At 39.7% G+C, this 18,104-nt stretch overlaps 1 protein-coding gene across 12 annotated transcripts in view; it reads right to left on the reverse strand.

Moving 5' to 3' along the window:
* Positions 1-3,928: 3,928 nt before the first annotated feature.
* GALNTL6 (polypeptide N-acetylgalactosaminyltransferase like 6) overlaps positions 3,929-18,104 on the reverse strand; it is an 839,728-nt gene continuing 825,552 nt past the window's right edge. For 5 of the 12 annotated variants that reach the window (XM_061584006.1, XM_061584007.1, XM_061584005.1 and 2 more), the window contains 4 exons: positions 17,003-17,152; positions 16,420-16,511; positions 11,948-12,092; positions 3,929-6,134 (listed from right to left, as the gene is read on the reverse strand). In XM_061584006.1, coding sequence (XP_061439990.1) covers positions 5,964-6,134; positions 11,948-12,092; positions 16,420-16,511; positions 17,003-17,152 — 558 coding nt within the window. In that variant the 3' untranslated portion in view covers positions 3,929-5,963. Of the gene's footprint in view, positions 6,135-10,797; positions 10,878-11,947; positions 12,093-15,954; positions 16,036-16,419; positions 16,528-17,002; positions 17,153-18,104 lie in introns of those variants that run through there. The other 7 variants (XM_061584008.1, XM_061584009.1, XM_061584011.1 and 4 more) reach the window with 7 other exon arrangements.

Here is an 18,104-nt window from a genome sequence, read left to right on the forward strand (position 1 = left end):
GGGGCAGGTTCTGCCCTTTCCCGTCATTAGCCAATCCTGGAACTAGAATGTTCAGAAGGGGAAGAGTGTAAAAAGACTGTTTTGTCAGTTAAGCACGGGAGTTGAGATTGGGGTTGTAATGAAGTTATTTAGATGAGTTATCAGTTTGGGTTGGGATTAAAGGTAGAGAAGGGAATAGGCAGGAATGACAAATGTTAGGAGGTACTAGGATAGGGGAAAGGTTAAAAAGGAAAAATTGAGAGATAGGATTCAGGGAAAGGTTGAATCTGTAACAGTGTAACCATCATGCTTATGTGCCAGCTATACCTGGTTGTCCTAAATAAGTACTTGGTTTAAAATAAAAGTTTTCTCTTTGCTTTACCATACTGTCTGGATCTTGTTAATGCTGGGGTTTAACAAGTTTTAAAAATAATACGGAGGCACATATAGTCTTGTTCACGCACATAAAGACATTTATATTACTGCTCCTATTTTGGGCAGTCATCTCATAGGTTATCAGTAACCTAGGAGAGGTTACAAAAGGCAAGTGAGGTGAGACAGCTAGCTCCAGTGAGGGGAGAATATAACGGGGGGGGGGGCAAAGCTGGTTGTACTCACTTGGGGCTTAGAAAAGGGCTATCACAGCTTGTTCATGAGCTTACGTTATAATTCATGCAATGAAATAATAGGTAGGTTCTATAGTAGTTCTGATGCTCCTGTTTGCCAAGAGGCTGGCCAAACTGTTGCTTAAGTGGAAGAATGTCTTTGGCTTTAGTTTCACTTTTCTTACACAACACTCAAGTGTGAGGTGTAAAAATAGCCCTTCCATAAGCAGATGACATCTTCCACATGCAGAAGGGCACCTTTGGATCCAACCCAATGCTCTTCCCTGGAAGACATTATGGAAATGATGTTTGCTGTACACGAACCTACCCTAGAAACGGGAAGACAGAATTTTCTTGGTAAACCAAAATCACATCCATACTATACGTTTAAAGCACATCACTTTCCCCAAAGTATCCTGGGAACTGTAGTTTATTAAAGGTACTGGGAATTGTAGCTCTGTGTGAGGGGTAAACTACAGTTCCCAGGATTCTTTGTGTGAAGTCACACACTTTAAATGTTTGGTGTGGGTGTGACTCAGCACCACTATTTGCAGTTTTACTATCACCATCTTCAACATAGTCAACCTTTATGGCAGTCCAGTTCTCCACCCAGTTAAGCTTGAGTACTTGGATTTCATGTTGCATTACTCACCACAAAATGATTGGGACTATAGTATAATAGGTCATGTTCCAACACTTTAACCTAACTGGGGTGAGAACAGACTCATTTGGAACATTTACAATTCTGTCTTGAAGTGGATGGGAGCTTTAAAAAACATTCTAGCCTTTGTGCTTTTTGTGCAAGCAGATGTAAAACAAACCTGGGCAGCCACTAGGCAAGCAACGTTTTCTTACAATTTTTCCTGGCTTGACCTACATTACTGTACAGACACAACAGGAATAGAATGCTAGCAGTGGCTACAAAACAAAATGCTGTAGTTTATTTCTCAATTTCACTATTTTAAAGAGATGCCCTTGTAGCCTACAGAGGTTGCTTCTCTTTAAAACATATTTAAGATTGCTTTTTGTTGGGTTTCCATAGAAACAGATGGACATCAATATGATATCAAGACAGTTTCAACTTAAGGAAGACATCATGAAGTGTGTAAGCAAAAGAACGGCCCTGCCCCCAACATTGCTCTGTGATCTGTTGTCTCCCTAAACCTGGCTACTCACTGAAAACAGGTATGCATTCCTTTCGTTTATTTGCTGCTGGTGATAACACCAGGAAATGTAATGCCTAGTTGGTGCTTTTGGATACCTGTCCATGTATAATAGACTAACAACACCATATTCATTTCACTGAGCTAGTATACAACCGTTGTAAAGGTGTCAACTTGTCCAAGAAATCAATGGCAATTTTATCAGTGCCTATCTATTTTAAGAGAATCATTTTTATCACTGAAAACAATTCTGGAGAATAAACACTCATTTCTTTAAGAACATTTCATCTATACCCTGAGCACTGATGTGTGAATTGCAATTCACTATTCAGGTATCCAAGCATGACACGTGATATCAATGCCGAACAGATTGTCTTAAAAAACACTTTAACTTTTCTACAGTCAAATCATTGCTAATAAGTATGGAAATCTTGTTACAATGTCATGACCTGGATAGCAAGATAAGCTACCTTGTCATGCCAATCACTTGCACAGTTTAAAAAGTTGTTAGTATTGCCTAACTGAAAACATTTCAAGTGTTTTATGTTATTTGCAGGATGGAATCTTTGCAACAAAAGAAAATCCCCATTTCTTAAGTGGTTCAAGATTTATGCCTATCTCACATTCCTAAGGAGCTTTTTCTGGGTTACCCTAGGATTTCAGCAGTAATCAGCTTGGATGCCACACATCACACTGACATGGTTAATAGGTATGAGGAGCTGATAGAAGTGTATGAAATAAAACGTATAGTGCTGCACCAGTACCAGAACACCTTTAATGGTGGCAGTATTTAGATATCATCATCTCAGACAGTGGCTATGATCCAACATGGATCATGTAAAGCTCACTGAAGTCCACTGACTTCAGTAGCCCTAAGCAAGCCAAACATTGATTTGGAAGTGCATAGTGTGTCTGTGTGTTCAGTGGGTAAACTTGATTATTGTAAATGAATACAAATGAGTGGTTATGGATATTTTGTTTCTAAGTATGATAGTTCACTAGTCACTTATTGGGTCTCCAGATGACATATTTCTAATCTTAAAATTTTGACTTTTCCACTGGACTCTAACTCTACTATCCTTCCATCTTTTTCTACTATGTCATAGTGACATTAGAGATTCATTAATGTTTTCTAATCTCAGGAAAAACTAGAAGCCATAATTTAAGGAACAGTTTTCTGATACGAGGTGTACCTGTTTAACTCCCATTGTAATTTATGTTTAAGAAAGTGAATTCCTGCATCGAACAGGGTATTGGACTAGATGCTATACGAGGCTCCCTCCAACTTTATGATTCTATGAGTCAGTCTAAAATATATCCACAGCCACTGTTTGAAAGGGTGAAGCTTGGGGGTTTCTATATTACTTTGACGAACTGGCTTTCTTTTGGGGTTCTTCTGAAAGGCTTATTTTAATGTTGAAGATGGCTAAGATTTATGCAGGGTTTATCAATTCTGCACATAGTTAAGCTGCTTAACTCCCATCACTTCTATGGGACTTAAGCATCCCATATGCAGGATTGCACCCTGACTTGATAAATATGTCTCATGGTGATTTGATATAAAGCTATACTTTCTTGATGAAATAGTTAATCTCACTTTTTACATTGGGTATTTGGACATTCTAGCATACGTATCTGAATGACATAAATATAACACCCTCCTACAATGTGGTGACCTAGGGTCTATGCCCACCCTGCCAGTGTTATAGAGCCTTCTGCCTGGGCACTTCCTGTTTCAATTTATTTGCCACAAGCAGAATCTGCTATTGCAAATCTCTTCTATGTTGTACTCAAATCTGTGTGTCCTGTTCATGGCAAATGAGTCAGATGAGCCACTAGGGGTAGAAAGGGGAGAATGCAGTTGCTGTGAACAAATGGGCTGCGTGTGCCAATCCCAGCAATCTGGAAATTCATATATTCTACACCACATGCAAAAGTTTGACCAGCACTGCTGCTCTATAGATATAGCCATTGCCAAACATGTACATGACTAAGGAACATAGACAGATGTTCACAATGAATTTGACACATGATTATAAGTGAAAGTAGCATTTTACCCATCTCTAATGTCAAATTATCTGCATCCTTGGCTCTTTTAACTTTCAGCTTTGGATTTCAAGGACAATTGAGAGATGTGTGCTCTGCTCTTAATTTTAGGAACCTCAAAGCTGTTTGCTCATTCGTCACTGCCAAGGAAGGACAATGGTATTGCCAAGCAATTTTTAGCCTGCTTAAAAATGAATGCTTAAAAATATGAAGTCTCCAAGATATGAAGGCTTTAGAGGAAGACTTCAAATAATGGACTATTAGAACAAGAACATTCTGACTTGAATTGGAGCAACTGAAAGTCGAAATTACCTTTCAGATCTACAATTTGGTTTGATAACTGTACCATTTTTCACTTCCAGCTTCTCATTTTGCCTGAATCTTAGGGCAGCTTCAGATGTGCATTTACTGTGCTATAATCCACACTTTTTGCATCAGTGGTTCTTCCTACCACATATGCTACCACACAGCCAAAGTGAATGTCTCTGTAACAACATGCTTAAAGAAAACGGGCACCCACAATCAACAAAATCACATGGTATAACTTCTCAGTATCCATATTGCAGACTTGGATGCTCACTCAAGCCAAGCTGCACAATCAGCAAAGTCATGTGATGTAACTCATCAGTATCACTTGACATTGCAGATATGAATGCTCAACCACATAAAATCCTCCCTACACATGTGGGGGAAAATAACATCAAGAAAGTTAGGCACCAGTTGTTCTTATATACTTACTTTACACAGGCAAAATGATATTTTTTAAAAATATGGAGCATTCAAATATGATCCCCTACCTATGGTGTGCAATGGTATTGTTTAATAAGTGCACCATGTAATTCTGCTGATTGTGAAACTTGGTTCTCAAAAGCAGGTTGCTTTTCAAGGGAGCAATATCTTTAAACTATTCCCAGAAAAGTCTTGAAACGTGTACTTAGGATGTTCACAATCTGCAGCTATAGAAAAGCTGCAGACTGATATGCTAAATTTATTTCTACCCCTACAATGGCATTAACGGAAACTTTTAAGTTGTCCAGAGTTTCAACTGCTATTCTACATAAAGCCCAACTAGTTTCATAGAAACTCCACAACTGCCTATACGTACCTTCTATAACCATTCCTGCAGCTCTGAGTTAATACTGGTAGAAGCCAACATCAAGACAGTATATCCATGCATAGTTGGCTACAAACCTGCTTTGTCATGCCTCTTCTATTGGTGATCGTATTGATCTAAGTCTACTTATACATCTTTTAACAAAAGGTGCCAGGAAAGAAATGCAGACTTCCAAGCTGAAATCCTTTCTGCAAATCTTCCATTGTGCTGCTATTACAAGTAACATATCCCTTTTTTAATGATGGAGGATGTGGTCCCTTTTGGCTCATCGCATTAATGATGATTGATAGGTATGAATGATTTCAGATGATTTTTCAGCAACGTGTAAAATGGATGGAAATTTATTTAATTGCTTTGATGGAAATTATTCTTTCTTCAACTGCAGAAGAGAAATGGTTGTTTGACATCTTACAGCCATTTTCATGCTTCATTCAAAATGCAACTCTAAAATTACTCTTACATTGTTTTTAACCATTCCCATTTCAACAGTGAAAGGAATGTAGGGAGGTTCTTAACATTATCTGCTATAACACCTTATTTAAATAACCCTCTTGAACCTGATTTCCACCACGGGAATGGAATGACACTAGAACATATGTCTTGTTTACAGTTCTGAGACACGAACAGTATCCCATTAGTGTTGCTAGTTCTATACCTGTGGCATCTCAGGAGTCCCATAGCACTCATGCACTCCATACATCCCCCATAAGTAACAGCAACTATTCATAGCTACTCACTATAGCAGGGTTTGACCTGAGAAACTCTAAAACTTTTTAAACTTTATTAACACTGAGAATTTGGAAACTTTTTTTAAATAAAGTTTTCCCTTGACCAGCAAGGGAAATTACCAGCCAGAAGGCAGCTGGTGAGGTTCTCAGCCAAGTTCTTCAGATATTGTCCATCCACACTGACAGCTTGTTGGCTTCTGCCCTGGCATTTACTTAATCTTCAGAACAGATTTCTTGGCTCTAGGAAACTTAATTTCTGACTTTTTTGACCCAGATGCTGGCCAAAATGTTGTTTGCAATCTGTACAGAACAGTCTGTTTTCTTCTCTCTAAGAGCTGTTTTTTTTGCTGTTAAATTTGTCTAAAACAGTCATATTAACATGTTCAAAAATCCACTGTTGAGTTTCAGATAAAGGATCACATCTGTTCATGAAAATCTTCTTCTCTGCCGGGTTGCAATCAATGCAGCTGCTGCTCACCGGATGGAACAAAGTTTTGTCCTGTGGGGATGAGAACAAAAAAGCATTAAGAAGCAAATGCCAGCTGACTAAAAATGGCCATGTTTTGGGGAACAGATTTAGCACAACTCAAGTTAAGCTTCTTTAAGATTTGGACAGCTATTCTGCACAGAATAACATAGTGGTGGGAAATGCTCCCAAATTATTTCCAGTGTATTGTATGTAGGTGGCATTTACATTTATGAATGAAGCCACTGATACTAAATACAAGTAGTAAGTTCTTCTTTTTACTTGTAAAGGATCTACTCCCCTATTTTCCACAACCTCTACTCTGTGGCAACATTCCTCATCACTCTGTGCTGGGTTGGTTTAACTCCTGTACCATGTTTGTAGTCTCATACCTTTTAAAATTTTTGTTCCCCTTCCATATACTTCCAAATCCAAGTCTGTAGTGCTTCAGAGAGCCAAGGAAGTGCAACTGACTTGCTCTACCTCCAGAAGCCCTCCAGCATAGTAAGGCAGCTTCATTTTGGAAAGCCAAATTTAGTTATGATTTGGTTTATATTGTGTGAGGTATCTCTGTTCTCCACGGATAGCAAAGCTAGAACATAATGCAAAGCTCCAGATGCTTTTGTAGACTATGTCCTCTTCAAAGTTACTACCCTCTTGCTTCAAAACAGCCTCTTAAGGGAGATATACCATGATCATAGGGTCCAAATGCACTAAACTGAACTGAAACAGCTGTTGAAATGGAAGGCATACAGAATGGTGATGGGAAAATGCAGGATTCTTAATATAAACAGATACTGATTTTTTTCAAATGGACAAGTCAGCTGAAAATGCACTGTCTTAAGATTCTCATTTGTCACAATGAAATTATACTCATATATCTATGAGTTGGGAGATTTTTAAAGGTTTAGGGGGTGGTTCACACATGTATATATGCATCATTTGATCATTCACAATGGAATGTGTGAAGCGACTCCATTGAAAAGCTCTCTGTGTGAGGAGATACGACCAGCTGTGAATGTTCTGTTGTGATGTTCAATCTGTGATGGCTCTTTTGACCAAGCAAGCCACTATCTGATGCTGCAGCCACAAAGTAATGCACATGTATGCGTGAACCAGCTAATATTTGTTAAGTTGATCATAAAAAGCCTATTGGTTTCACCTGGGAACTTCCTATTCTGCAATAAATTATTGAAGAGCAGTCTTGTCCGTATTGTCATAGGACACTTAATCCCATTGGTTCAACACTAAGGAAATCCAAGTATTTCATTCAGACCAAGTTAGGTAGTGTCGCATTCTTTCCAGAACACCCAACTAATTTCACAGAAATTATACAACTGAGTTTACATGTCCTAAGTAAGGTTTAGGTTTGCACAATATGTATCATTTATTTGATTTCTAAGCTAGTTTTGCAAGCACTAGGATGACAGAAAGTAATCAAAGAGATGTGAGTAAAAGCGGGGACAAGAACCATTATCCTTTGGGGTGGCATCCTGAATCCTGTCCAGTAAGCCCTGCCCTCTTTATTTATCAAGAACTGCCTGTGCATTTTAAACCTTTTCCTCAAAAACTATCCTGAGGGTGTTTTTTTTTTAAAAAAAACCCCGAAGGTCCTGCTTGAGGGCTTCTGGTTGGCCACTATAACAAGAGGATGCTGGACTAAAGGGGCCTTTAGCCTGATCCAACAGGACTCTTATGTTCTTATGTTGGTATTGTTCTAATCCCCATTCCTCAAACTCAGAATCAACTATGCAAAAAGAGACTGTTTCTTAACATCACATTCTGTAGCCACTACTGTGGTCATACAAGTGTGGCACACTCTCCTATTCAAACTCTTTGTCTGGTTTCTTCAAAAACTTCAGTTTGCAGGCATTCCAAAATATGCTGCAGTCATTTCTTTCAGACCCATGTCACCAGGTAGCATCCTCAAGCAGTTATCAAGGGCCCACTGCTATTGTCACCAATGCCTTGGGGCCCTTTTTCCAGCACTCTGATGAACCCCAGCCAGCTGCCATTTTAATTGTGTCAGGAAATGATGACCACTGCCCCATGTTTATTTGTTACATGTCTCTTCTCTTCCTTCCAGTCTGGAATTCAAGGACATATATTTAGGGTTTCCAGGTGGTTTGGTATCCAGGCACTAGCTAGATTCAGACCAGCTTAGCTTTAGCAGACCATGCTCTGGGACTTGAATCTTTCTCATTTGAATATCTTCAAGGGAACAGACTCTAAAGCATTTCAAGCCCTATTTGGGTGTTTCACTCAGGTGTAAATCCTACACTGCAAGCAGGATGAGTGTGCAAAGCTCTGTCCCATTGTTGCTACCCCCTTGTCCTCCACAAGTTGGAGAATGAAGTGAGGAGCCTCTTCTGGTTGTGGAGGCTTCCCGCACTATTTGGAACCCTGCTAAATACAGGGCTGTAAATTATGCAGGGAGCCTCCACAAATAGAAGAGGCTCCCTGCTTCAGACATTGCCCTTGTGGATGGCAAGGTGAATTGCAACATGGACGGGCAGACCTTAGTGTATGTAGAATTTCCATGAGAGCTGTTGACTCAAATAGGGCTGGAATGATGTTCCTCCACACTGATGGTATAATGTGCCTCTCTTGAGTGCTTCCTTGCACATTTCCACAACAATCTCTTTCCGTTCAATAGTGGATTAAATTAAAAGCTATCTCTAGGGTGCTAACCATTTGAACACAATATAACTGATACATGTGGATAAGGAATGTGTTTGCTCCCTCCTTGATCTCCCCACCTTTGCCAATTGAATCACAGGAACAAAGAGGTTGCAATCTCTGTTATCTTTTTGGTACTACTGAAGACCTTCCTCTTTCAACAAGCCTTTTAAGTAGAGACCTTATCCCAGTCTGCATCTGTGTTGGATTTGCTTTTTAATATGTTTTTAACACTTTTTTAAAAAGATGTTTTTAAAGCTTTTTTAAAAATGTCTTTAAAATTTTTTAAAAATATGTTTAAAGAATTTTTTGTTTTAACATATTTTAAAGTTTGTTTTTATGATGTTTTAGAGTGTTTTTAGTGCTTTTGTTTGCCACCCTGGGCTCCTACTGGGAGGAAGGCTGGGATATAAATCTAATTAATAATAATAATAATTCATAACCAAGCATTCCACGTAGAAAAAAATGTAGTGATCAGAATGTCGGACTGGGACCTGGGAGACCAGGGTTCAAATCCCTGCTCAGCCATAAAGCTCACTGGGTGATCTTTGGCCAATCACTATCTCTCAGCCTAGCCTACCTCACAGAGTTGTTGTGAGCATAAAATTGGGAGGGGGAGAACCATGTTTGTATGCCACCTTGAGCTCCTTGGAGGAAAGGTGGGATATAAATGTAATCATAAATAACCAACCAACCAACCAACCAACCAGTGTGGATAAAGGAGACTGTCTCAATTTCTACCTCTTCTCAACTACACTTGTTTCCACTTACTACTCTGGGAATGCCTAGCTTGGAGGGAATGGCTGGCTGGCACCCTGACAAGGAACAATCCTGTTGGAGGTGAGGATATATGACATTTCAGGCTTTTCATAGACATCTGGTTGGCCACTGTGGGAACAGGATGCTGGATTAGCTGGACCACTGGCTTGATCGAGCAGGCTTTTTATGTTATTTCATTAAAAGTTCCATGTGTTTAAACTAGTATTACCAACAGTCTTTTAAAATTGTCATTTCACAATTATGAAGAAATAAAATGAACAAAAATGAAGCTATTTCATGTCAAGAAATGAACATGTGCATTTTAAACTAATGTGTGTTTCTTTCTGGATTTTTTTTAAAATCCAGGCAGTTACAAGATGCTTTTAACAATCCCTCCCACCTCCCACTTTTTAGCAACACTCCAGCTGACTTTGATGGAAGCAGAACCAAACCCATGAAGATGGGCAGCATACTCAACCACAGCCAATGCACTCCAGGAATAAAAAGCAAGAAGGAACTGCAAGCATTTCCTCCTGTAAATTTCAATTATTTCTGTGAAGGGCAAAGAGTCCCCCTCCCTTATTTCTGAAGAGAAGGTAGATTATTTCAGAGTGACACCCTTTCCATAGGATAATGGACTTACAGACAGGCCTGGGCAGTTCAGGTAATTGGTAATGAGACAAGGTTCCTATCCTTTCTTCTAGGTCATTGCTTTAACTATGGCCAAGGTCAGTAGTCAACGATAGTCATTATCAGCTGATGGTTGCAGTCATTTCTGTGAAATGAGTTGGTAGACTCACTGTAGTCCCAATAAGACCAAATGTCCACATGATAAAACGCACCATTAGAACTGATATTCACATCAAGAACCTTAAGCAGGGAAGTAAGGTGCGATCCGCCAGCCACTGCTGCTATGCATCCTTCTCTATTTGTTACAAGAGAGTTTGATTTAATGGAGCTAGAGATGGAGGACATGTGGCTGCAGTGCTTGGTGGGATTGCAACTTAAGAGCCTAGCATGGTCTGAATTGCTTGTCGTTGTTGCCTCTGCAGCTCTCTCAGGAGCAGCATAAAGAAGTCATTCAGCCCTCACGAATGAATGTCTGAATTTTCTCTCACAACTTGTCAGCACATTCAAAGCAGAATGAGATTATATAGAAATTGTGTTGTACAGAAATAAGAAATCATGTGGCAAGCATTTGTCATGGGCAAGCCTATCATATGGAAAACCATCTTAAATGCATATGCCTTAGTCTTACCATACAGTTCCATCATGGGATAAAAATCCAAGGCTGCATGTTCAGTGATCTTTGCTGAATTGGTTCTGCACACAGTCCTCCTAAAACATATTTGGTGTGGTAAGCTTTGAGCTTTGCTGACCATATGGTCGTAATAAAAACTATCTATCTAAGCTTTGAGGGCATTGAGGACTTGTTTGGGGGGTAGTGCAGGGACTGAATCTAATCTGGCTTTCACCTCCCAATGGGTTATTAAGATTGACTGGATTGAAAGCATTGCCCATCTTTGATGGATAGGTGTATGAAGGTCCTCATATGCAACAGTCTGTTATGTGTGATGACTGGTGCTATTAACAAAAGAGATGTACATAGATTACTGAAAAGAATGACATCAGAACTTCACACTCTTCCAGAGGTGTCAGGTAGGATTAAAATTTTGATTAGTATTTAAAAAATTAAATATGTAATTAATGAATGAATATAAGTTATTATTACTATTTGACTTATTGCCTTATATCTTAATGCAATGTATACTATAAAAATAGCACATTTCAAATGCAGAACACAAATGGTTCAAAATGATAAACACAGAAAAATATTCCATTCCAATGAACACACACTACAGTTCACCTAAATTGACATGATCACTAGATAATTAATCTTTAAGACTGACTCTGCCCCAAGAAGCAACAGTCAAATGCTCAGCAATACAGAAAAGTTTTTGCATGGCACTAATATGATGTCAGATGGGTGCCAGGCGAACCTCCCTGGGGACAGCATAAATGAGGGACTGTGACTGAAAAGGCCCTCTCCTTGTCACTACTCTACAAAGTAAAGGCTCATATGGGAGAAGGCATTTTGTAAAGTATTGCTGTCTCAAGCCATGTAAGGCTTTATTTTCAACTCTTATTTAGTATGTGAGTCTTTCTGTGACTCAAATAATTTTTTCATTATTACAATAGACTTCTTGAGAACTGAATGTAATAGAGTATCTCATTCTTATGTTATGTTTCAGGTTCTTACAGAGATTTCAGGGACCTTAAACATTTAGCAGAATAAATTACTAGACCATTACAACTTTATTCAAATATGATTTGAATACCATGATAGTCAAATGATATTCAAATGTGTGTGTGTGTGTGATGCAGTTTTTCATGCACTGTTGACACACCTGACTTGCCATGTGTTCAGGTGAATGGCTGCTTAGGTAGACATGATGTGTGCACACTGTACAATTGCAGGTTTTGTACAACTCAGAAGCCTGGAGAAGCAGGATTCCTGGTTGCATGGAGTGTCCCATGTTCGAGTGATTAGTCCTTTGGAGTATAGGCAGGATAAAAATGAAATCCATACACATGAGCGATACAGAAGCATTCATAAGGGAAAGTGCTTGATTCAGTTCACATTTAAAGCTGAATTTATAAAATTCACACTTTCTGAAACAATATGAAAACACAGCTATCCTTCCAAATTTGTACTTAACCAAATTTTGCGATGCAGTTCCCCAACCAGTGTTTATTAAAGGACATATTAGGGGGAAATGTGCATAATGATTATATTAGTGAAAATATAATACAAAAATACATTGTATTAGGAGAAATTGCTTATAAAATGTGTATATTTGTCAAAACTGCATACAAAAATTGTGTTTATTAGGTGAAATTCACACTAAAATGCTGACGAATTTTCATGAGGATTTTTTTTTTAAAAAAAATAGATTGCTACAGAAATGCAAAGAACTGAATTTAAGACTGGAAAAATATGAAATGGACAGAATCAAAATCGGTAACAGGGACCAGACAGTAACAGGGACCAGATGGTTTGAACACATTAAACCGATTCTGGCCCGCTTGCATTGGCTGCCTATATGTTTCTGAGTTCGATTCAAGGTGCTGGTTTTAACCTATAAAGCCTTACATGGCTTAGGACCACAATATCTGATGGACCGCCTCTCCCAACATGAACCCACCCATACACTATGCTCAACATCTAAGGCCATCCTGTGGATGCCTACTTGGGGAGAATCTGGGAGGCTGGCAACAAGGGAGAGGGCCTTCTCAGTGGTGGCCCCCAAATTATGGAATGATTTCCTTGATGAGGTGTGCCTGGTGCCAACACTGTTATCTTTTCGGACCCAGGTCAAGACTTTCCTCTTCTCCCAGGCATTTTAGCATGTGTTTTTAAATTGTTTTTAATTTTTTTGTGTGTTTTTAATTTTTTTTGTGTGTTTTTAAATTTGTATATTCGTTTTTATTGTTTTAATTTCTGTAAACCACCCAGAGAGCTTCAGCTATGGGCCGGGATATAAATGTAATAAATAAATAAAATTAACAGATCCTTCCATCCCTACTGATAAGCAATCAGCTTTTCAAGACTAGCTATCCACATCTTATCTTAGATGCTGGATACTATCCACCTCTAAACCTGCATCTGTAAGACAGCATCGTGTAGCACTTTTTGTTTCTGTATGTGGAATTGCCTATACACAGCTGGATTTTGTGTGTGTGCATACATAGCTTATAATCACATTATCTATGCACTGAACATCCGCAGCTCATCTCTCAGCTCAGCCATATACTCAAGGCCATGAGATTGGGATTGGGCAGCCATTACTTCTCAGCCTCAGTTGTAACATGGGAGAATAATAACCTACCTTTAATGTTGTAAGGGTTACTGAGAATTCTATGGATGCTCAGAAAGTTCTGTATAAACATGACATATCATTGTCTATCAGATATGTATATTAACCCATATTACAAAAGTTTTAATAATGGGCTGATGTAAGTGAGGTGAACAGAAAACTGAGAAAACAGCTTAGACCAAAGACCAACTAAGCGATTTAGGCTCTATTTTTACAATGGTTGTGGCTCCTTGTCTGAACAATTTATAGCCAATCATAAGCATTTGCCAAACTATATACACTAGTTTGAGAGGATTGATCGCTACCAGATCAATGTGATATAGCTCTAATTGTGTCAGCAGTGCACTTTCTTTATAAAAACAATTTTTGAATAATTTCTCACTCACAAATATAGATTTTGCCTTGCAGCAAGAAACTTCATGTAGTGTCTCAGCCCCACAAGGAGTAAAAATAAATCAGCAGAGAGAAGAGTGCTTTATTCATTGGCCACTGTCATATGTTGCATGGTTGTTAAAAGTGCTGTTATTTCATTGTGATCATCTACTGACTTCCAGATTAAAAATATGATGGGCCAAAATCAGAAGACAGTGCAAGAATTGTGCCTTATCTTTACTCCCCCTGCCCATCCACCCCACCCCACAGCCACAGCCACACACACACACTCCCCTGGTAAATTAAGTACCAATGAAGTGTTTCAAGTCATCAGGCTTCTTTCCAGCAGCTTGGATTAGCAAGGAAATAAATTGACTTTGGTGTTTGAGCAAGAGGCTGCAGCTGGAGCAGTACAAAGTCAGATCCTATCTGGCATAAATGGAGCTTTCCCCTCTGACTTCAAAGGAACTGTGCCAGTTTGTGTAATCTGAGAATCCAGGACATCTCTTCTAGCTGCCTTTCAGATGGCACCTTAGCTGGAATGAGAATTCAATCCACCCTACAAAGTCTGATCCTTCTCTGACTGCAGTGTAGATACACTAAACAAACTGATCAACCAAAGGCATAGGCTGAATGGCAATAGAGTCCCCTCTGTGTAACCTGCACAAAGTTTTCATGGGATTCATACTTGCAGACAAAAAACCTCCTTTCCCTTCCCTTCCCTGGTTTCAGACAATATTAACCTTGAAAGATTCACCATCTGCTATTTTCCTCCTCCTCTGGGAATATCACATCTCATCCTAAACCCCTCTGTATGCTAGGGATGGGGGAGAATATCTGCTAAATCAGACTTAGTACCAGATTCTGACAGAATTCAACAGCCTGCTATCTTTTCGGACTGGCACTAATTTCTTGCAGTGGGCTGTGGCTGTAATCGGCACAGATTTTTTGCGGCAGGCCATGGCTGTAATTGGCACGGATTTCCCCCCCGAATGTTTTTTCCAATTTTACGTAATTATCTTCATAATTTCCTCTAAATTGATGCATTTGTAACAGTGTGTAGGTGTGATAAATAGGAAAACATAAATCATGTGGAACATCGTGATCATTTACATAGGTGTTTATGTTAAAAATTATGCAATTTTTTTTCACAACCAAAATCAACAACAACAGTGGATTGAATCAGCAAGTGCCAAAGCAAGTGGGAACAAAAAAAGGGAGGATCAGAATTGAATGATGGACTGTCGGAATACAAGCAGATCAGAACTAGGCAGAGAACCCCATCCCTACAGTATGCTCCCTTGATATCTTAAACTCCATTTATACTGCTTAATCAGTTATTCTCTCCCTTCATCTAGCTGCACAGTAGTAGTCTTATTCAACTTTCACTTCTGTGGCTTTACCCCCGAAAGCCTGGAGAACTGTAGGCTGGTGAAGTGTTGATAATGTGGTTCAAATTCCCTAGTCCCCATCTACCCATACCACAGATCTAAAATTCTCATGGTTCCTTGGAAAGAGTTAATGGCTGTCAAGAAGTCTGAAGTGTGTAGTGTAGAGATCTACATTTAATCTATTTCCTTATTGATGAATCTTTGGTAAACCAGAAAACCCTGGCACGATGAAAGCCAAAATTGTTTTCTCTCTACAACTTTAGGTATGAACCGGTCCCAAGAAAGATACAGCACTCATGTACAAAGGTTTCCTATACAGCTCAATAAAGTGCTGCCCTGTTTCAAAGCAATGAAAGAAACCTCAGTGCACATTGATATCATGTGCTCATATCCCCATCCAGCCCACTGTCTCTGTAAGAGGCCATCTGGGGCCAGGGGGCGGATAAAGAAGGTGATACAGACCTCCCATGCTCTGTAACGACCCACTGGACTACAGATGTTTGAGCTTGTGTGCACATATCAAGGGGCATATAATGAGGAAACACCAGCGCACATTGCAGTGGTGGCGGTGAGGACACTATTGAACTCCTTGGGAATCCTTCACGTGAAGGTGCTACGTCTAAAGCTGGACTGGATCAGATCCATGCAGTACAAGCCTATGTATGTTTACTTGAAAGTAAGTCCCACTGTGTTCAGTGGGTTTTACCTCCCGATAACTGTACATAGGATTGCAGTTTTAGTAATTTGAAGGTAGTTGATGCTAACAATGTTGTACTATGAGATGGTGATGGATAGATGAAAACAGAGCACCCGAATTTCAAAGACTACAGCCATCTAATGCAGCTCCACTGAGGCCTGCAATGAGAAGGTTAATCAAGGTCACTTGCTTGGTACCTATTTCAAAAGCGATCAGTCATGTCACTCCAAAGCACTGTTATGGTAACTAGTAAAATGTGAAAAAGTAAAGGTCATGCACAATTTCTGTCACAGCCCACCTATTTTTAGTGCTATTTACAATGGCTTGAAATGCAGTCAGCATCTTGGCCCAATGACCCTTGAACTGTAAACCATTTTGTTTCATTAGATATACAGGGCTGATTTTTCCAGTATTTTGTGTATCTGCCAATTGCAATCCTTAAAGTACGGAAATATATTATACTTAATTCATTAGAAGCTTTTCTTGTGCCTGTCACATGAAATTAAAACATTTTCAGGGCTGCCTTTGTTAAAATGACTCACGTGTCTTGAGGTGCCAGAATGATAAAGCATCTTTCCGAGGAGAAGTTCTTCATTTTATATTGGATGAAATCCATTTTAATATTAACTTTGACCTATATAACGACAGACCTTCAGGAAGCCAATAAATAGCACTTAAAGGAACATATTCCGTAAAGATTCACATTTCAAGTGCTTTTGTTTTTAACTGAGCCAAGATGGGGTATAACATGAATTATTTTGATGGAACAAACATAGCATTCTCTTCTGTGAGTCACCCAAACCCAGAAGTGGCCAGCTGGTAGGGGTGCCAGTATGGACTTGACGTCCCACCAGCAGTGTCATGGCTGTGCACTAGGATGGTATGAAGGCAGTGCACAGGTGAGGGTGCAAAGGTGCACGTGTACTGGTGGAACCAAACAAGTGTTCCTGCCAGGGCGCTTGTCTCCCTTGACAGCACCTCTGTCCTGCACCAGCCTCACTATTCTGATAAGCAGCAGCGACTCTGGTGCCAGGAGGCCAGGTCCATGGTCCCATCCATCCCTGCCTGTCACTGCTGCCAAAAACTCAGGGTAGCTGAATGGCTTTGAAACAATCTAATACCGACCTTCCTGTAACTCCAGTGCTGGTTGCCCTTCATACCGTGGCAGTCATAAAGTGTGACAGGACTACTGTGTGAAACAGCATCAAAGCAGAATTTTCTGGTGTGAAGAGGTTCTCCTGGACGGATGTCTTCTCTCCAACCAAACGTGAAGAGCTAAGAAAAAAACATTCAAGCAAAGCAGTGCTATAACGTGGCCTTTGAATGAGAGACCTGATAACAGGACAGTAAGCCTTCTAGTTTGGCTTCACTTGCGCATAACGTGATAGTTGACTCCAACCAACCATTAAAAGTTATTTGGCTTCAGTGTAATAATAACAGCCCAGAATACGCCTAAGGAACAGAGGCTAGGTTTTGGCATGGAATCAGAATAATTAAATGGAAAAGATATCCTCAGTATAAAAAGGTGCACAATGAACACAAAGAAAATGGGTATTCCACTGAACGAGAAATTAGAAACAGCAACCATTCTATAGAACTAATCCAAAGACTGTCTAGACAATGGGTGATAAAGCTGGGAGACAACCCCGAAGGGTAGTGAAGGACCTCAGAGATGAGCCCTCACAGAAAGAACTGAGGCCTAGTTCTCAGTGAGGTAATAAATCTGTGTCTAGGCAATACTACTTCAGACCAAGGGGAAGGAGCTTATATTATTAACTGGTCCCCCATGCAAGCAGTATCCTCCGTGTAGAAAACTAGGTATCAGGGTTGTAGCCTAACCTTCCTGACATATAGGAGATTTTCAAATTTTGTTTTCATTTTATTTGGAACAAGGAAGCATTAAATCACATGAGACCACACCTGCTGTCTGAAGTGATGCAGCCCAGTCAGAGATTTGCCACCTCAGCAGAACTAGACATCAGCTTATTCAAGAAGTGGGACAGATCAGTGTCACCTAGATGTTTCACCAAGAAGGTGCCCTCCTGGTACACACCCAGAGGCTTATTACAGTGACTAAAGTCTGTTTATGCAAGGTGGTTTCCAGCAGGGAGAACCGTGCTCAGTCTTGCCCTTCCTGAGCATGACTAAGAGATGAAAGCCAGGAATTCATTCACATATACGCACAATTTCTTTTAACAGGCATCACATCATGCAGCAACAGCTAAGT

Source organism: Rhineura floridana, chromosome 9, assembly GCF_030035675.1.
Source record: "Rhineura floridana isolate rRhiFlo1 chromosome 9, rRhiFlo1.hap2, whole genome shotgun sequence".
Taxonomy (NCBI): Eukaryota; Metazoa; Chordata; class Lepidosauria; order Squamata; family Rhineuridae; genus Rhineura; species Rhineura floridana.